This window comes from Mustela putorius, unplaced genomic scaffold (assembly GCF_011764305.1).
Source record: "Mustela putorius furo isolate JIRA1106 unplaced genomic scaffold, ASM1176430v1.1 tig00000450_pilon_pilon_pilon, whole genome shotgun sequence".
Classification (NCBI taxonomy): domain Eukaryota; kingdom Metazoa; phylum Chordata; class Mammalia; order Carnivora; family Mustelidae; genus Mustela; species Mustela putorius.
Window position 1 is genome coordinate 20,220,031 of NW_025421385.1, and position 21,504 is coordinate 20,241,534.

Below are 21,504 nucleotides of genomic sequence, written 5' to 3' on the forward strand. Positions count from 1 at the left end.
AGCTGGAATTTGACGGTGATTTTAAGGAAAAACCTGGCATGATTTTCCGTGTCCTAACTAGATTATTTTAATAATAAACGCAAGCAATAAATTAATTAAGAGAGCAAGAAGAGAGAGAGAGAGAGAGAGAACAGATCAAATTAAGCACCTGACCTTGGTAGGGTCAGGGATTGAGCATTCCTCTTACCATGAATTTTTCAAATACTAGTATTGACAATAACAGTAAGTCCCTGATGAAATACTTGAGACCATCCTCTTCTTTACTTCTGCTGCCCACACCCACCTCCACGCCCAGTCCTCTCCGCCCACTCCTGGCCTCGGTGCTGAAAGGGATTCTGGTGAAGGCTACCGCTGCACTTTCTGCAGGCAGCCGGGGAGAGGAGTCACCTCAGTTCTTATACTTCTGTACACTGCTTTCTTCCTGGAAACCACAACACGATTTCAAGTATCCCACGGGTTCCCAAGAGCTTACAAGATCAAATTCAGCAAGGTCCTTGATCTTCTGGCCCTTCCTCACCCCTGCCTCTGGGGTCTCCGCACACTTTCGGGGACTTACAGTTCTCTGAATGTTCGATGCCTTCCTTGCTCCCGGCCTTTCAATCGCATGTGGAGCCTCAATTTCTGGGAAAATGTTCTTGGTTTCCTCCCCTGGTATACCTTTTTGAGGAATAGCTTCTCCCACTCTTCTCCCAGTCCAACTCCTGACTGATCTTTAGGACACAGCTCAGACCTCTGCTGACCCACACATGCCCCTCTCCCCCTAGAAGGTGCTACGTTTGCCTAGCCCTCTTGTGACACTTGCCACAGGATTTCATGGAAGTTAAATAGTCCACTCCTTGCTCCCCGGTAACGTGACTTCATTCAACACGAAACAAACATTTATGGTCTACTGCGTACTGTGCTAGGCTCTGACAGAGGGACAAACCAAGCATGGCTCTCCTTCATGGTACTTAAACATCTTTCTTCTTTACTTTGCACCAAAGCACTATGTCATTCAAACAAATGTTTGTCTCCAATTTTTTTTTTAAAGATTTTTATTTATTTACTTGAGAGAGAGACAGTGAGAGAGAGCATGAGCGAGAAGAAGGTCAGAGGGAGAAGCAGACTCCCCATGGAGCTGGGAGCCCGATGTGGGACTCGATTCCAGGACTCCGGGATCATGACCTGGGCTGAAGGCAGTCGTCCAACCAACTGAGCCACCCAGGCGTCCCTGTCTCCAATTTTTGTTTGTTTTCAGAGTCTTGTCCCAGCGTTACACACTGCCATCATCTCCCACTAAGTGCCACAGACTAGGTGGGCAAGGTGTACCTTAAGCCGAGTTTAGCCTGCCTGAGACATATAACAAACAGCAAATTGTAGCTAATGAGCCAGCTCACAGGAGCTAGTGGGCTGGGGGAGCTAACCACTGCGCCTGTACAGCTTTTAATTCCATCTAGGAACCATGCCAGTGAGCCTAGATCAAAAGCAATTATAATGTAAGCCAAATGTCATTAATTACATCATTTTGAGCTGTTCAACATTAATTCCACTAAAATCACATCAGAAACTGAGGCATGAAAAAGAATAACTAAAGGAAATTAGTCATAAATAAGCCTCACTGAATTCCCTCAGAATCTCAATCAGTTCTCTTATATCACATAGGCCCCTCATGATACGATCCTGATACTATTTCTGTCAATAAAAACTGAATGCATTTAATGAACTATATTACCCAAAAGTCAATGTTACTGTGTAATTTAAAAATCAAAATTAGAAATCAAAAAATAATTTAAGATAATGTAGTTCACACATTCACACAGTTCTGATCATTCCTCTACTGAAAACCTTACATTATTCTGTATATAGTCAAGCTTTCGACCTGAGGAATGTTTGCTCTTAAAATCATCTGTTGATTTTACTAATCAGTTACTTAGGGTTCCGGGACACTTTATTGTCAGCACCTACAATAAATTGTGTGGTGAATTATGAAGACCATAATTTCTATATGAATTATTTCCTCTAGATGATATTCCCCATGAACCACAGGGAGGTAAGCTTGAACAGAACCAAAATCCATGTTCTAAAACTAGTGTCCAAAATGAGCAGAAGAAATAGATGTTTCCACCCCTTATACTCTTTCCTGTTCACGCATTTTTATTCTGATGACGAAGTACACTGAGCAGCTTGAAGAATATGTATAGTCTAATCTAGAGACAAAGGGAAGTGATCTCTCAGCCCCTTCCAAATCTAAAACTTCATAATTATCATTCTAAATATGAAATGCGATTTCCATGATTTATTTTCAGTACAAGCTTCTGCATAGTCTTAATCTACACTGCTTAGAAAACTTATTACAGCTGCTTGATGATATTTAATTTGCTGTCCTGTTTTATGTTCCTTCCTGAGTTAGTGATTTCTAAGTGTTTTCCATCTTTTATCTTCTACTGCTCACATAGCTGTTTGTACATAATAATAAGCTTTGACTAAGTGGATTTTAATTCCATGATATTTCTAAGCTCTCTAAATTGCTTTAGATTATATTGCTTCTATCATCCAACACATTTAATTGTATCTGTACAATTAATAAGCGTAAGGTTTCTTCTAGACCTCTAAGATAAGGGGGAGAAAGTTCCCCTGGCATACTAGAGGACACCCCTGCCCATGAAAAGACTAGACCAGTTATCATTATCCTATTTAAGTTCTTTTTTTTTTTTTAAGATTTTACTTATTTATTTGAAACAGAGAGAGAGATCACAAGTAGGCAGAGAGGTAGGCGGCAGAGGGGGAAAGCAAGCTCCTTGCTGAGCAGAGAGCCCAAAGTTGGGTTCAATCCCAGGACCCTGAGACCATGTCCTGAGCTGAAGGTAGAAGCTTAACCCTCTGAGCCACCCAGGAACCCCCTATCTAGTTCTTAAATCCTGAGCTCAGAAAAATTAAAATTTAGCTTATGTGAATTCATTATTTTCTCATTATATCTTATGAGCTTGGCAAAAGTGTGGCGGCTTAAGGGTGAAGGGTAATGATACAAATTAAACGGAAACATTAACCAAGTCTAAAAATAGTGGAGAAGCTGAAATCCCTTTCCCTTTTCTGAGTGAATCACCCCAACTAAGTGAGAACCAGGCAAAGTTAACTCTAAAAAACATCAGCATAGGTAGGTCCTGAAAATCCACTACTGAAATTTTATATGTAAGTGGGAAATTTTAGCCCTGGAAGATAGCTGAAATCCGCTCAGAACTTTAATCATGGGAAACATGGCAAAGCTTTAAAATTATCACATGGTCACGTTACTTCAGAAGCAGATAAAGTTCCTGAGAAAATGAGTAAATTATCACTACATTCCATTTTGACATGTAAATCATCATGATGATGTGAGCGTTGTTGTGCATATTTTTGCCAGAGTAACATTTGGGCTTGGAAGGGCTCACCTGCAATCTTTGTTTTCATTTCTTCCCTTTTCCAGAGTCTCTGCTGACACCACGCTTGGCCCCTGGCAGACCCTTCACAGGCTGCATCCGTCACTTCGTGATTGACGGGCGCCCCGTGAGCTTCAGCAAAGCAGCCCTGGTCAGCGGCGCCGTGAGCATCAACTCCTGTCCCGCGGCCTGACACAGCAGAGCAAAGCTGCCCCGTACAAAGTTCTTTAGAGCACTGAAAGAAACGCAAAGCCAGCCTCGAGGAACAGCAACTCTTCCTCCCAGTGGGAGCCTTCACCTGGTTGAGCAGGACTTAATAAATGAATCACCAGCGAATGGAGGTTTATTATTTCTCATTTGGATTGTTACCTTGGATCCAAGGTGTCTGCCGTGAACAACAATCAAAGGACTGTCACACTTACTTGCATTGTATTATTTCCTGCTGGTGAAATTACTGTTTCTGTTTCTAATAAAATAGAAGGGATTCTAAATAAACACTGGCACACATTTGCAAGTATGGCTAGATTCTCAGATTCATCTTTCTTTCGGGGATACTTTGAATTGAATTACACCAAAGTATCTGAAGTGTATTTTCTTAATCCTGAAAACATTTACTAATTTACATGAAATCTGGAATTAGATGGTAGCTTTGCTTTTAGTACTTTGGTTTGATCTAACAGCGTAACAAGAATATTTTAGGTTTATAGCAGTTACAAGGTTTAATAAAGTAAATTTCTAACACATTATTAGAAAAATGGAAGCATAACTGTTTCTAGAGGAGAAAAAAGGAGTTAAATGAACTCCATGATAGGTTCATGTTGATTTGATTATTACATTAATCCTATGAGGTGGCATTTGTAGATGAGAAACCTGAGACTTAGAAAAGTTAAGGATATATTGTCGGCTGTCATTCAGCTAGGCTGAAGAGCCAGGTTTCAAAACAAAGGGCAGCGTGATTATTCCCTTGCTTCCTGCCTCCAGAGAACTATCTGCCAGCTACCAGCTGTTCAGTCTGGAGTCACAAACCCCAGTGCCTACAGAGCTGGTGAGTTACCATAAAGGAGTAAAGTGGTAGGGTTTGACTGACAAAATTAAGAGGGCACCTGCCAGACCTACCTAAAAAGCCCGCAGTTGTTCAACTGAACTGACTCTCAACCATGAAAGAACACGAGTCTTAAAGGACCAGAATTCCAACAGAAGCTGGAAATGTGAAATTTGGGGAGTTTGGAATAGCCTGAGTTTTCCATTGGTAACTAATTAAATTAAAGCAACAGCAACCACAATACCAGGCTGACCAAACAAAACCTTCTAAGAGTCGTATGTGACATCGAAACTAACAACTCTGAATCCCAGAAGTCTAGAGCCTTAACAAGTGTAGACTGACCCAGTGCTCAAAACACACTGCAACCCCATAATATTCCCTCCGTCAGACCCAAACAGGAAGAAGTGGTTCTGAAACACCCTACCATTTTCTTTTCCAAAAGATTTTCCAGAAGCATCCTAGAGGACCACCTAGTTCCTCATTCTCAGCAATAGCACGAAATAAAAGCAGCCCAGCTGCTGACCCTGTCTGAACCGACTCCGTGGTTCCAGCAGGCATGCACAGAGGCTCACATACATAGACTGAAAACACAAAAATTCTTCTACCTTCTCCACAATTTACAAAGCCACTTTGCAGAGTTCATATTTCACATTCCTGTACTTGGCAAATGAGAACCTACTGAACCACTGACCCATATACCTACTAACCACCACACAATGACCTGAAACTTTGAATTTGTCATTCTTAAGAGCCTCACTTGGCTCTCAGATGGGACTCCATCTTCTTCCAGCTTCAATCTAGGGAGAAAAAAGTCATATTTTTTTTTCTATTAGTTAAACACAGTGTATCAGGATTTCATATAGAGAAATACGGGTTGGGTGCTCATAGTAATTTTGACCAATTGTTGTTTTGTTCCCTGCCAGTTCGGAGCCTTTCGAAATGAAGAGGCTTCCCATAGCCCTAGTTTGAAGGAGGAGCCCTATTTAGGCCCGTGTCCCACCTCTTCCTGTCATGACTACAGTTGACTGGACAAGAGGACTGTACTAAAGCAACATCCCATTATCTAGTGGTGTGTAAAGATGAATTCAAACCATCAGATTGTTTTCTCTTAAAATTCTGAATTGGAAAACATGAAAAGAATCAAGCACTTAGCAGCATCTCCCATTCTGTAGATAGAATCATCTGCCCGTTGTCTGGTACACACCCCCTCAATTTTCAGCCCAGAGTTTGTAAGGAGGGGAATGTATTTCAGAAGATACTAGGATCCATTTGTTCTCCAGGCCCCTACATCCTTGTCTGTAACAGGGTAGTATAGGGTGTCAAGTAGAGTCTTTTCTATTTCTTAAATCTGTGACTACGCCCCATAGTTGGGGCCATAAAACAGTAAATACATCATATTTGAAGGGTGGAGTCAATCCCTTTTCCTCTAGGACTGACTCAGAGAAACCATTTCAGCATAATCAACAATGCAACATGACAATCCCCCCAGCATGCTCCCCCCACACACAGTCTATGTATATAGACTCTATATAGAGAGACTAGACACCCAGAATGTAAACTCCATGAAACTGTGTGGGTTATTCACAGATGTGTTGTAAGAGCAATGGAATAGCACTGGATACCTAGGTTTATGCTCACTACGTATTTGTTGAGTGAATTTCGGGAAAGCAGAATTTTCATAGAAGTTACCCCTCACCTTATCTCCCAGTGCAATCCCTTGTAAAGTACCAAAGAGTCTTGAGGGAAAAAAAAATCTGGTATTGACCCTCCACTAGGCATCCTCTGAGCACCAGGGATCTCTGATTGCTGAGGATGTAGGGAGGGAAAAAAAATGATACAGCCCACCAGAGAGACAAGAAGCACTCCCTCAGATCTCTGGTAACCTTTCAAGTCCTGAAAAGTAGAGAAGAAGGTTAGCTACATGGATAAGGCCACTCAGTTTTTAATCTTCACAATACCAGAGGACATCAACCCCAGAAGACACTACTCAGGGGCAGAATGGCCCAGGTGGCAGGTTGGGAGGGCTGGTGGTTAGAAGAGATTGAGAAATGAAAGCCTGTTATCATCTGCCAAAGCACGAGACAGAAAAGCACACATAAGAGGAAGGTAGCATGGTGTAACCAGCCAGAAGCAGCAACTGAATCCCTCAAGGAGGTGCTGAAGTGTAGTAATGGCAGCTGCCCAGCACTGAGTGCTTCACCAACCTTGCCAGACCTTAGTACCTCTACAGTGAGCCAAATGGGCCACCTCAACAAAATATGCTTTAAAAATGATCACGTCTAAAGATGAGCTGATGTCAATCTGGAGGAAGATTATGAAAGCATGATGCCCCCAAACCTGCTTATATCCCCTTACAGAAAGCCTAGAAATAGCACTGTAAGCAGTGTAGGAAGGATTTACTCAAGGCAAAGGCCTTAGAAGAGTAAAGAATTCATACTGGTAAAAAACTTACTGGTTTATCCTTTTAATATGTCTTTATGATCTACAGTAATGTCTCTATTTTCATTCCTGACGTCAGTAGTTTGTGTCTTCTTTTTTTCTTGTTTAGAGGAAATTAATTGTTTAGAGGCTTATCAATTTTGTTGATCTTTTCAAAGTACCAGCTTTCGGTTTCATTAATTTTCCTCTATTATTTATTTTTATTTTATTGATCTCTGTTCTTCTTTCTTTCTTACTGCTGGCTTTGGGTTTTGTTTGCCCATCTTTTCTGCTTTCTTAGGGTAAAAATTTAGATCATTCGCTTGAGATGTTTCTTTTTTTCTAATGTAAAAATTTAATGTTTTCTAAGCACTATTCATCTGTATGCCATCCATTTTGATATTTCCATTTTCATTCAGCTCAAAATACTCTTCAAATTTCTCCTGTCATTTCCTCTTCATTCATGGGTTATTGAAAACGTGTCATTTAGTATCCCAGTATTTGAGATTCTCTGGATCCTTTTCTTAATTCTCCTGTGGAATATGCTTGCATACTCTGTTATATTTTGCCTATTTTTCAGTTTATTGAGACTTGCTGGCTGCAATGTGGTCTATTCTTGATGGAGTTTTCCATGTGTACTTGAAAAGATGTACCATTTCCGTCATACTATCATTCTTCTACCGGTTGCTGAAAGATGTTGAAATCTCCAACTATAAAATATGGAGTTGTTTCTTTTCAATTTCATCAGTTTTGATTCATATACTTTGAAGCTCTGCATAAACACTTAAAATTGTTACAAACAATGTTAACATTATGAAATGCCTCTTTATCCCTGGTAGTAGTCTTTGTTCTAAAATTGTCTTGCCTATTATTAATATAGGCTATTCCAACTTTCTTTTGATTAATGTTTACATGGTATAACTATTTTTACCTTTCATATTTTAAATTTGTGTCTTAGTATTTTTATTTAAATGTTTCTTTTTTTTTCTTAAGATTTTATTTATTTATTTGACAGACAGAGATCACAAGTAGGCAGAGAGATAGGCAGAGAGAGAGAAGGAAGCAGGGTCCCTGCAGAGAAGAGAGCCTGATGTGGGGCTCGATCCCAGGACCCTGGGATCATGACCCGAGCCAAAAGCAAAGGCTTTAACCCACTGAGCCACACAGGTGCCCCTGTGTCTTAGCATTTAAAGTCAGTCCAAGTAGATAGTATCTTCTTTTCTAGCCAATCTGAGAATCTCTCTGCCTATTCATTCAAATATTTAGACCTTTTGTAATTAATGTAAATATCAATATAACTTAGCTTAAATTCATTATCTTTGTTCCCTTTTTCCCCTTTTCCTGCCTTCTTTAGGATTGAGTGATATTTATTCCATTTTATCTCCACTATTTAGTATTAGCTCTCTGTTATCGTTTGTTTTTAGAGATAACTCTAAAGTTTGCCATTTATTGGGATTCAGTTCAGTGAAGCATCTGCCTTTGGCTCAGGCCATGATCCCAGTGTCCTGGGATTGAGCCCCACATTAGGCTCCTTGCTCTTTGAGAAGCCAGATTCTCCTTCTCCCTCTCCCTCTACCTCTCCCTGCTTGTGCTCTCTCACATGTGTGTTCTCTCTCTCTCTCTCTCTCTCTCTGTCAAATAAATAAATAAAATCTTCAAAAAAAAAAAAAAAAGATATCAAGCCAGAAATTGGCTTAGGGTATACAAATGAAGGGATTCAGCTCAGTGGCAACCTAAATATAAACAAAGGAAACCAGCCTAAAACACATTAAGTATTTAGAACAGGCCCTTCGTGATGGATAACCAAGGTGGATTAACCTTCATCTTAAATTACTGATATTAATGATCCACTGTGAGCAAAATGATCTCTAAAGTACTTTCTAATTGTGAAATATTATTCTGTCTTATCTATCAAACATAACTGATGGCTTATCACTACATATTTTACAGACGACCTTGTGTGTTTTCCTACTGAAAGAAAATATTTCCACCACCGTCATCATCCAAAGGTGCCACCACTTTTATTTGTTTATCAGATCATAAGATGATACTGGCCCATTACCCTTGACCTAGTCAAACCTCTACAAAAGGCTTAATGATGCTATTTAGGATGCATTTCCTTGCTGCTTTGTGCAGGTGGCTTTCGCATTGTTGCGTAGACAGTGATAGGAACATCAGTTATGGTCAGGCAATGACTTCCAGGGCATCTTCGGAGTTGCCTGGAGAAAAGAGCAAATGACATGTGGTTAGATACTAAAAAGGAAATTTTTTCAGAGCAGCAAAGCTTGCGCATCAACTGTTTTAAATCATTTTAAAAACTTTGAATGTCACAATATAATTATAACAGAGTGGCACTGATGGGCCAGACATTTTAGACTTATGCTGCAAAGAAGTTCTGGTTGTTGCCATACATTTAGACGCAGAAATTCATAAATATAAAATAACCCTCTGGATGATCATCTTGAATGATATGCAGTGATTGCTCAATGGCAAAAAAGAGGAGTGGGGGGAGTGCATAGTTGTAAACATAGTGATGATTCTATGGCACTTTATGCATACATGCACCTTAAAATCATTCAACTGAGTGACCTAAAAACTGGAATATTTGTGGAAAAATATACAACTGAACATACTATTCCATATACTATTCAAATGCTGATTGAATCTCAGGTTTAAAAGAATCTTTAAACGACTTCTAGTCCCAAAATACATCTAGTGCTTGAATTTCTGTTCTAACATTCCCACTAGATAATACCTAACCTAAGACGTTTCTAAAGACAAGTGTTTAGTACTTCCCAAAATAGTACTGCATCCTTGAATAACTCTGATTTTTAAAGTACCTGACTTATTAAGCTCAAATCTGTGTTCTAAAAATTTCCAAGCCGTGAGAATGGAGTCTAACAAGGTAGTATTTGACGGTTTGCTCTGGTAAGCAGCAGCAAAGTGGAACAAATCCGCTTTGTTATACTTTTCTCCAGTTTGTAGAAAATGATTTTGCTTTATAAAACATTCATACTCTGTATTACTGTCTTTCTGCTGAAAGTCAAATCAAAGCCAAAGTGACACTAAATCTGAGGTTGGGGACTTCTTAATATTTGTAGCCTTATGCCTGGCATATAGTAGTCTTAAAGATTTACTTGTTCAAATGAATGTCATCTTTCTTGTAAATATCAAAAACAACAATAACAACAATCTAACTAAAAATGTACCCCCCTTCCCAAAAAAAGAACTGGTCTATCACTGAGACTTACAGAGGTACCGAAAACAGACTAGTGCTTAGAAAACCTGGAATCTGTTAATACTAATTCCATAATAGCAATGTTTGTTAATGTTAACTTAATGGCCCTGGACTTTGTTCTTGCCAATATTGAACATCATCAACTCAAGCTTACATTGATAAGAGTCATTACACACTTCCTCAGTCATCAGGACAAGCAGACCTTACCTAGTTGGTGACATCTCTTTCCCATTATAGGCAGCACTGGAGCTCAGCCCAGATTCCAGCCCAATTGAAGAATCTCCACCTTCTACTGGAAACCTCCTTGGCTGGGTCCCAAACCGAAAAGGCATAATTCACTGAAAACCTAGATCAGAAAGTTAAAATAATGGCATGGGGCTGAGTTGTCTTCAAAAAGTTCTTTGGCGTCTTTAATGTTATTATTTTGTCACAGGTATATAAAAACATTCTGAAACTCACATTTTAAACTATCTATAAAAGTATATGAATGTTATATTATATAACTCCCCCTCACATACAATTTGAATGCTAAATGGATAAGGAAGATGTGGTCCATATACACTATGGAGTATTATGCCTCCATCAGAAAGGATGAATACCCAACTTTTGTAGCAACATGGACGGGACTGGAAGAGATTGTGCTGAGTGAAATAAGTCAGGCAGAAAGAGTCAATTATCATATGGTTTCACTTATTTGTGGAGCATAACAAATATCATGAAGGACATGGGGAATTAGAGAGGAGAAGGGAGTTGGGGGAAATTGGAAGGGGAGGTGAACCATGAGAGACTATGGTACTCTGAAAAACAATCTGAGGGGTTTGAAGTGGCAGGGCGGGGGGAAGTTGGGGGAACCAGGTGGTAGGTATTAGAGAGGGCACGGATTGCATGGAGCACTGGATGTGGTATAAAAATAATGAATACCGTTATCCTGAAAATAAATAAAAAATAAATTAAAAAAAAAAGAAGTAAACTGTGTCCTGTGGCTAACATTACTGAAATCTCTTTCTGCTCTATTGGGAAAAAAACTAGCTTGTTTGAAGTGGATGTTACAATCAACAAGCCTGAGCCCCTACTTCCAATCCCCAACTCTCTGCCAAGCCCTTCTCTTCCTTTCTAGTAGAGCCAAGCCCCACATCCTCCACGATAGCTTCCCTTAACCCTGTCCTTGATGATCATTCATTAGCGCCCCCCCATAATTACAGCATATTAGTTAAGAAAGTGGGAGAGTTCGACTATGAAATCCTAAGCAAGGTACTTAACCAAGTATGTTTCCCAAGGATAAAGCGGGAATAATAGTATCTCTTTCCAGGATAATAGTGAGGATTAAAAAAGGTAATACATGTAAAATGCAGTGCCTAACACATAGTTCATGCTCAATAAATGTTAACTATTAGTACCCAGGAGATGCTGCTGGGCATTATTAAATCTATGTATACATACACACACAATGTAACATACATATGAGATATAAGTATAATACACATACACACACAACTATATAAAATAAGCTCTTTACTGCCTACTATAGCCTCTTCTTAGAACTCTTCCCTCACCCCACTGCTCCCCACTCCTTACTTGTTAGGACCAACTCATTCATTAAGTCTGAATTTACATTTCACTTGGTCAGAGAAGCTTTCCATAACCACTCCACTATAGAAGCTTTCCTAGCACCCTCTGTTTTGGCTTTGGAACAGGTACCACTCTAATCAGGATTTCTCTACTGTGACACGATGCACAGTTGGGGCCACATAGCTTTTTGTTGGGGAGAGAGGAAGCTGGCCTGTGCTCTGTAGGATGTTCTATACCATGAAGTCCTCCACCCACTACACACCAATAGCACCCCTCCTCCAAAGTTGTGACAAACAAAAATGTCTCCAGACATTCCCATATGTTCCCCGGTGGAGAGGGGAAGAAATCATCCCCTGTTGAGAACTAATTTTTGGTAAATGTTTTTCTTATCATTGCATCCTCTCCCCATTTCATGCCTATCTTTGTCACCACTGACTGAATCCTTAATATCTAGAACAGTGGCACACAGTCATTAATAACTATTTTATATAAACGTGTATGTGTTCAACAAAAGACGGGAAAAATGAAATATGTCTTATAACTGTTTTTTATACCTAGAGCAGTATTCTATGCCTAATAAGTGTTTGTTGTGGTAATAATAAAACTAAATAATAAAACTAAATTTAGGAATTTGAATATAATATATATTGGTTTTTATAGACTATGGGTTTCCTTTATCAAGGAAAAAAAATTAAAGGCTCATTGATAAGTTAGTAAAACTACAGTAAAATCTATGGTTTAGTGTAACTATCTTATTTATGTAGGTATTAAGTGTTAGCTAATTCAATCAAGGATACATAGACTTACCAAAATAGGCTGAGTCTGATTCCCGTAGAGGTGAATAAATCAACTGCTTCTACTGACTTTCCATAGAAGGCTGGAATTGCCAAAGGAATGATGATCAAATGTTCCAGTGACACCCAGAAATTATTACATCAGAAGATTCTTTCACATAGTTTCCTACCTGGTAAAGAATAAAATGTCACATTTCATAGCTCCAGCACCAAGCTGAAACTCAACAAAAAATTTGTCTCTGCAGTTTGACAGTTTTATTCTTGTCACTGCCTTATTCTCCAACAATATGAAATATTTTAATCTATGAATGAATTTATTTTTATTCTAAACCTACAGTCTGTACAAAATCATGAGACTCCTCTCACTTTATATCCCAATTTCCTCACTATCGTTAGCTTCCAGTTTTTCCCTCAACAATTAATACAAACTAATCTAATGTAACTATATCCTCATCCCATACCAAAGGCCTCAAACTGTACCTTACAAATTTCTCTATGGCTCTTCCTATAAGGGATTCTTTACATCTTCTCCCTAAAGTCTGGACTAACTCTTCTTTTCTATTTCCTCAAGAACCTTGAAATTCCCCAGTGACAGAAATAAGGACAATTGAAAAATAAGAATACACCTTGTACTGTCCTCTGTTCTGTTCCCTGGACCCTGAGGCTCTCCTCTGTTTGTACCAACTTTGCCAAAGGAATGATGATCAACTGTCCCAGTGACACCCAAAAATTATGACATCAGGATTCTTTCACATAGGTTCCTATCTGCTAAAGAATAAAATGTCTCAACTCATAGCCCCAGCAACAAGGTGAAACTTATCTTCTGGACTGCCCTCCCTCTCCCAACTTCTGTAGCAATAGTGTACCTCACTGAATATAATACTAAAGTATAACCCTTGAGTCAGAACACTTCTCTTCAGCTACTCTTTTTCTTTTTTCAGTTTTCATAGTAGATGACAAACTTTTAAATGATATTAAGCATTTTTTTTTACTACCCACATTTTTTAATTTCCCACTGTTCTGTTTTCATATGATTTACACTATGGGAAGCTGGAATTTTACATATTTAAGTTGATGTTAGACAAAATCTTACCTCTACCTTCTTTTTCTTACTAGGGAACCATGTGTGAATAGTTGATTGCAATTTTAGCTTGGAGAAACTATTTAACTGACTGTGTCATAGTTAGACAAACTGAAATAATTGCTAGCCATTGTTAGCTAATGTATCATTAGGACCTGAACATTTGATCCTTAGGGCGGCAAAAATTTTTAATAGTTTACATTTTCTGGTGGAGGTGGCTGTGGGAAAATGGTAGGTTTTGACAGGAAAATTAGGTTTGAATTTTAACACAATGTTAAGTCTGAGACTTTGAGCAAATCACTAAAAGTTTGCCTGAAAAAGTGGTGTGAATTTCTACATCATAGAGTTGTTTTGAGGAGTAAAAAAAAAAATCTAGCGTGGAATAAAGCCAATGTCTGAGATACAAAAATTTCACCAGCACACATTCATTTCTTCGTGCACAATTCTTGAAATCAGAGTGTTGAAGCATTGATTTCACTTTCTGGTCATTGATATATTTTTAAACTATGAAGTGAAGTATCTGCATGTGAAATACTCATAAATTCCTCTCTAATTTACTATGATTTTTAACTATTTATTTGGCATAAGTTGTACCAAGTTTCTTTTTTTGGTATGGGTGACACAATGAAATAAACCAAACAGTAGCCTTAATGATGAAACTTTCTAGCACTACAGTAATAATACATCACCAAAAAGTACCTAACTCTCCAGCAGATCTTCACAGAGAAATGGAGGACTATGTGAAGTATAGATATTTAGGCGGGAGTGGTGTTGAAGATGGTGAAATCTCTAAATACTCTCTTAATCCTCATAAGCCTGACAGTAATAATAATCTTTCAACCCTCAGAATATTGATTCATGAAATGCAGGAAAGGAGTAATGTTTGAATTTGTCATATCCTAAGACAGCAGGTCTACCACAAGGAATTCATGTGTATAGCAAATATTTGCTGAGAATCCACCATGAGCCAGGCATACGTTAAGTGCTGAAGATAAAATATTGAGCAAGACACAGCGTCTGTCCTAGTAGAGTTTACAGGTTAGAGTAGTGTATGCCCTAGACTAGGATATCAAACCTAAGTCTAAAGAATGAGTAGACATTAACTAGATGAAAATGGGTGGGAATTAGAAACATTGAGACAGTTGAGGATGGGGCAAACAGAGGAAGCAGCATGTGCAAAGATCATGTGCCAGTAGAGAAGACAACAGAAAATATGAAAGGCCAGCATAAACATAATAGAGAAAATAAAAAAGAAATAAGATCAGAGAAATAAGTAGAGGCTAAACCAAGCAGGAACAGGAACCCAAGTCGAAGACTTCATGAGCAAGGGAACTCACAAAAGGATTTTAATCTTTCAGGAAATGTATTCGGTTTTCCTTGATTTTTTCTCTGTTAATTTTGTTTTCTACTTCATTTCTTCTCCAATCTTTAGTATTTCCCTTTTTTTTTCTTTACCTTGGGCTTAATCTGTTTCTCTTTTTCTAGTATTTTAAAACGGAAGCCTAGATCTTTGAGACTACCTTTTTTTTTTTTTTTTTTTTTTTTTTTTTTTTTTTTTTTTATTTATTTGACAGACAGAGATCACAAGTAGGCAGAGAGGCAGGCAGAGAGAGAGAGAGAGGAGGAAGCAGGCTCCCTGCCGAACAGAGAGCCCGATGCGGGGCTCGATCCCAGAACCCTGGGACCATGACCCGAGCCGAAGGCAGAGGCTTTAACCCACTGAGCCACCCAGGCGCCCCGAGACTACCTTCTTGATATAAGCTTTTAATTCTATAAATTTCCACCAAAGCACTAGCTGAGATTTATTCCACAAATTTTGAAATGATGTATTTTCATTACCTTCAGTTAAAAATTTCCCTCTTGGCTTCTTCTTTGACCTATGAGTTATTTAGAACTGCTTTATTTTGTTTTCAAATACATGGAAATATTGTAGCTAGTTCTCTTTTCCTGGTTTCTGAGAATCCATTGTTGGCAGAGAACATTCTTTGTATGATTATAATTATTTTACATTTATTGAGACTTGCTTATGGTCAGAATATGGATTATCCTGGTAAGTGTTCCACCTACCTTTGAAAAAAAAAATGTGTTCTGCTGTCATTGAGTGAAGTGTTTGTTCTACCATTATAATTACCTGTTTGACAGTGTTGTTCAAGTCTTCTGCATTCTTACTGATTTCCTGTATTCTTCCTCATCAATTACTGAAATAAGGATGTTGAAATCTCCAAATATAATTATGAATGCATTGGTCTCTCCTTTCTATACTGCCATTTTTGCTTCATATTATTTTGAAGCTCTAAAAGGCGCCGAAATAGCTCAGTTGGGAGAGTGTTAGACTGAAGATATTATTTTGAAGCTCTGATAATAGGTATATAAGTAGTTAGTAGTGCTATGTCCTCCTGATGAACTGACAACTTTATTATTAAAAACTTTCCTTCTTTATCTATAGTAATATTAGGTGCCCTGAAATCTACTTTGTCTGAAATTTATATAGATACTTTCTATTCATTAATGTTAGTGTAATTTAATCTTTGCCTATTTTTTGACTTTTAACCTATTTGGTCTTTATATTCAATGTGATTTTCTTATAAACCGTATATAGTCGAGTCTTGCTTTTTCTGATCTACTCTGATGATCTCTAACTTTTAATTAGCATGTTTCAATTATCTATACTTAATGTGATAGATATAACTGAATTTGTATGCCCTCTTGCTATTTGTATTCTATTTGCGCGGTTCTATTTTCCCTTTTTTCTTACTCTGTTCTTTTGAAACAACTGAGTATATTTTATGAATCTATTCTATCTTCATTACTGGCTTATTATTTTACAACTTTTTGTTTTCTTTTTGGTTACTTTAGGGTTTATACTACATGTTTAACTTTTCTGTTTGCCCTAAATAACATTATGCCACCTCACACACACTAAAAGAAACTTACACTCAAACCCATACTAAAAGAGCCATTTCCCATCCCATCTTGTATTATCATAAATTTCAATTCTACATGTATTGCAAACCCCGCAACACATTATAAGCTTCTCTTTAAGCAACAGATTTTAAAGAAAATTTTAAAAGTGACTGGTCTTTTATTTACCCACATATTTATCATTTTCAGTGTTCTTGAACCCCTCCAGTAGGTCCAGATTTCCCTCCAACATCATTTTCCTTTTATCTGAATGAAGATTTTCATTTAACAGTTCTAGTCTACTAGCAATTAATTTATTCCATTTTTGTATGTTTTTACTTCATCTCCACTTCTTTCATCTCCATTTTTGAACAATATTTTTGCTGAGTATATAATCCTGTCAACAGTTTTGTTTTGTGGGCCTTTTTTTAAGTACTTAAAGATTTTGCTCCAGTTTTCTGACTTGCATTGTTTCTAAGTCTTCTTTTATTCTTAACTTTGTTCCTTTACATGTAATATGTCTTTTTTTTTTCCTCTGAGTGTTTTTAAGATTTTTTTTAGTCACTGGTATTAATTTGATTAATACCTATTTCCTGTGTCTAAAGTTTCATTGAGCTTCTTAAGTCTGTGGGGTCATAATTTTTATCAAATGTGAAAACTTTTCAGACATCATCTCTTCATGTATGTTTTTGTTTCCTCCTTCTGGAACTCCAATTATGATATATAAAGCTGTCTGAAGTTGTCCCATAGCTCACTGATCCTTTCTTGTTCTCATTTGGTTCTATTTTGGGTAGTTCCTACTGTTAAATCTTTAAGTTCACTACTCTCTTCATTTGCAATGTCTAATCTGTTCTTAATTCTACCCAGTGTACTTTTCATTTTAGACACTGAGTTCTTTTTTATCTCTAGATGTCTGACTTAGGCCTTATATTTGTCTCTTCTTAATCTTTCCATGCTATGCTTCCTTCTGCCTTCTTGAACATATTAAGTATAATTATGTTATTTCAATGTCCTCATCTACTAATTCTTTCATTTATGCCATCTCTTGGTTTGCTTTTACCGATTTCTTTTTAACCTCATTTGGAGTGTTTTCTACATCTTCGCCTATCCTGCAATTTTTCATCTGATGGCAGACATTGTAAATTTACGATGTTTAATGCTGGATTTTATTTTAGTCCTCTAAGCACTTTCAAGTTTTGATCTGGGACACAGTTACTTGTATATAGCGTGACCCTTTGGAGGCTTGATTTTTGTGCTTTTCTAGTCTAGATCAGAACAGCCATTCATCTATGGCTAATGTCTCTCCACTACTGAGGCAATGTCCTTACTGTACTCAACACCCCCAGATATTACAGGGTTCTTCCACTAAAAATACTGGGAATGTAAACTAGTCCCAGCCTTGTGTGAACCCCCTAACTTGTTCTGACTGCTTCTTCCCAGTGGTTCATTCCTTAGTCCTGGGTAATATCCCCACATGCATATACTAATCGGTACTCAGTTTAAGGCTCAGAGAAATTCCCTGAAGATCTCAAGAGCTTTCTCTATACACTTACTCTCTGGCACTCTGCTCTGAAAATTCTACCTGCCTTGGTCCCACAGAATTTTCAGTTCTGTCTCCCCAACTCAGAATGGCTGTTGTGTTGTGTTTGAGCTCTATTCATCAGAAAGAAGTTAATAGGTCTAGTCCATATGCAAGGAGAGGGAATACTGTATTCTGATATCACGTCTGAGAGTGCTTGTAATGTTATAAATGTTGTTCATCAAATATTTCTGGCTTTCTGCTTTCTGGAAATTGCAATTCCTGTCCCCCTATGATTACTCAGAGCTCATGTGACTAGTTTTGGCCAGTGCATTAACAACAGCCATTAACTGCAGTGCAAGATCCTCTTGAGTTGTCTTTCCCTTTGCCACAAAGACAAGAATGTACCAAATAGTGGTAGTTTAGCAATATGGGTGCCAGAGTGAGGTAAACATAAAGCACAACCATAGTGATCTCCCAAAAGACATGGATTTTGTGCAAAAATATAAACCTTTATTGTTTTACACCACTGACACTTAGAGGTTAGTTGTTACCACAACTTAGCAAAGTTTATCATGACTTATAAAGACTTAGGTCCAGATTTAATAACTGCCGTAACAAAAATCTAAAATATAAGTCACTAGCATAGTGGTCAGGCAGCAGGTAACAAAGAAACTGTTACTGGAAGCTGAAAGGATAGTATTTATGTTATTAATGGCAAATGTATTGGAAAAAAACCTTTGCAAAACTCTTGTGATAACCTAGAAGATGGATTACTTACTAATGAACTTGAATTCAAGGGGAAGAAGTTAGAAGACAATGCTGGTAAAACATTGGTTGCTATGGTTGTGTTTGTCAAGTTATATGAAACAGAAATGGGCTCAGAAATGCAGTGTGCCAACAGGAATAAAAAGGGATAGAGCCCCCACAAATTCTAATTATATTCAAGTGACAACCTGGAAAGTCAAAGGAGTATAATTTCCCTGGAACACATTATATTTCCCCTCAGAGCTTTGTAATATATTTTCAATATCTTCCAGTACTGAATGTGCTCTAGAGGAGTCTAAGAAACCCTCATTGTTTTTTCTCCAACATTCCCCCCACCCCACGCTGCTGCATTTGTTTCTTGCTTGGGTACCCAGGGAATTCTTTAATTCTGAAAACTGAGTAACTTAACCAGGATATATCTTAGTGTTGACTGTTCTATAGAAATTTTTCTATGGAACATGATATATCCCTTTTTAATTGAAGTATAATTAACATACAGTGTTAATATTAGCTTCAGATGTATAATACATTCAACATTTCTATACATTACTCAGTATTCATCATGATAAGCATACTCTTAATACTCTTCCTATAATTCTTACTCCTGTATCCTTTTAATCTATAGATTTTCTTTATCAGTAAGGACATTTCTTCTTCCATTTGCTGTGTTCTCTATTTTAGGGGCACTTATTAATCTCATGTCAAACGATCTTTGTTTCTTTCACATATATTCTAAGAGTTTTAATACCTTTTTTCTTTGCCTCAATATTCTCTGTGATTATCTCAAGCCTCTCATCAACATCAGTTATCTGATGTTCAGCTCTCTAATCTACCTCTTTGTATTTGTATCTACCTCTCTAATTCTGTATTTCTAAATCCAATTCTCCTACGTACAGCTATAGTTTGAAAGGTAAGTTATATTTTTTTCACTGTTTGTATCAGAGGAGGTATATTATAATTCCACTAGAGCTATGTATAAACCTCCAGGATGGCCTAGGTTCTTCCTGCTGAGTTTGCTGAATATCTTAAATAGGGGATCAACCCATCTAATGAGGAGTGTATTCAACACAAGGCTATGCTCAAATATATGACTTCAATGTGAGTTCTTGTAAAATATAAACTCTAAAAGTTTTTCTGCTTCTACTAAGGTCCTGCAATGGCCAGTATACAAGGCTCTGCCTTGATTCTGAAGCAGAATTGCCTCTCATTCTGATGCTCCCCAAACTGAAGTTATTAACGAGGCTTGTTAGGACTTTCTTAATTTAACTTGTTCCCATGTATGACCTGCATGGACTAATGACTTGGATCTCACCACTGTATGAAAGACGGAGCTTGCAGAAGCCAGACCGCCAGATGAGCTGACACCATAACTCACTGGCACAGACCTACTAACACCACTGCCTACAAACTAGACCAAACTTTGCAAATTTGGGAAGCCCTAGGCTTTGGGACTTCAATATCAAGACGTGAAGTGAGATATTGGTGGTTCCAAACTATACCTCCACCACTGACTCTACACTCGCTAATAAGCAGTTAAGAGTAAAATCTAGCAATTGCAAAACATTCTGGATTAAAAGTTACCTATTAATCACAAGGGATATAAATACTAAAATTAAAAACAGCCAAATGGAAATGTGGGAAAGCCCAAGCACTATAAACCACCCATCGCAACTTCAAACTCACCAGCTATCAGAGAATGTAGAAATTATTTGTCTTGGTGGAGGAAAGAAAGTGTTCTAGTCAATCAAATATTACGGTTACTATCACCACACACTAATTGCACATACACTTTATTATTTTTTTTAATGGAGTTGGCTTCCTACAAAATCCTAAGATTTTGTAGTTCCTCACAATTTTGTGGAAATTATTAATTTCAGTAAAGAAGTTCTCTGAATTGAAATCTCCAAATATAACTCTGAATTGAGTTCTCAATTGAAGTCTGGTCTAAATTAATCAGTAACAGTTTAGAGTGTTTTTCAATGCTTGACAATTTTTGGTACTTGGTAATTTCCGGGAATGTCTTAGTCCTAGTCTTCTTCCTTCCATCTAATTGACATAAATCAAATGCCTAGTTTTACTGTCCTCTCTTTCACTAGACTTCTGTTTACTGATCTACATCCTCATCCACCAAACCCTACAGAACTTACAATCAGCACCACACCATAGAGTTAAGACAAAAATTGTTTTAGTATTTCCTGTGTATCTAAGATTATAGGCTTCTTGGGGCTGGATGCATGTCTTGACTACTTTCGAATACTCTGGAAGGCCTAGAAGTTCATGTCGGGAGTATACAGCTTCAACGAACACTGACTGTCTCTCTGAAGCGCTTTTCTGTCCAAGTGTATCAACTGCCTAGTTTCGGTAGTAGCTTGACACGCCTATTTGTCTGGGATTTCTTTGTGCTCGTCGACATTGTTTTCTGTTAGAAGAAAGGGCTTGTTGGAAAGACGCTCGAAAGCTGAGCGTCCCGAGGACTCGGACTAAACGGAATTTGACCCAACTCCCAGGGTGTCGAGACTGAACAAAAACTAGGGCTCTCATAGGCCATAAACACTTTTAAAGACACACATTTTAAAATCCCACTCCACGGCCTAATTACCCGCCAGTTACCCCAGCTTCCGGAGCTGCCGAAGCTCAAAGATGTTGGCAAGCAGCAGGATCTACCGCCCGGAGGCCCATTCGCTATGGTAACGGTGGGACGCAAGTACCCCTGCGCGGCCTTCTGACGGAAAAACTTAGCTTGATTCTAGAGGAGAGCGTTGCGACGGCAGTGACTTGC

General features: G+C 38.0%; 2 protein-coding genes across 6 annotated transcripts in view; one reads left to right on the forward strand and one right to left on the reverse strand.

Moving 5' to 3' along the window:
* LAMA4 (laminin subunit alpha 4) overlaps positions 1-3,918 on the forward strand; it is a 146,728-nt gene extending 142,810 nt beyond the window's left edge. For both annotated transcript variants that reach the window (XM_004753541.3, XM_004753542.3), the window contains exon 38: positions 3,443-3,918. In XM_004753541.3, the coding sequence (XP_004753598.1) occupies positions 3,443-3,588 (146 nt within the window). In that variant the 3' untranslated portion in view covers positions 3,589-3,918. The remainder of the gene's footprint in view (positions 1-3,442) is intronic.
* Positions 3,919-8,854: 4,936 nt separating this feature from the next.
* FAM229B (family with sequence similarity 229 member B) lies at positions 8,855-21,497 on the reverse strand. 4 transcript variants are annotated; one of them, XM_004753533.3, is made up of 4 exons: positions 21,336-21,497; positions 12,470-12,626; positions 10,301-10,439; positions 8,855-9,074 (listed from the first exon to the last, which is right to left on the reverse strand). In XM_004753533.3, exons 3-4 carry the CDS (start codon positions 10,423-10,425, stop codon positions 8,957-8,959), a joined length of 243 nt encoding a protein of 80 aa, XP_004753590.1. In that variant the 5' UTR covers positions 10,426-10,439; positions 12,470-12,626; positions 21,336-21,497; the 3' UTR covers positions 8,855-8,956. The 4 variants fall into 4 exon arrangements, with proteins under 4 accessions (XP_004753590.1, XP_012912173.1, XP_044936133.1 ...); XM_013056719.2 differs by having other exon boundaries at positions 21,325-21,497; XM_045080198.1 differs by lacking the exon at positions 21,336-21,497 and adding an exon at positions 13,550-13,570.
* Positions 21,498-21,504: the final 7 nt, after the last annotated feature.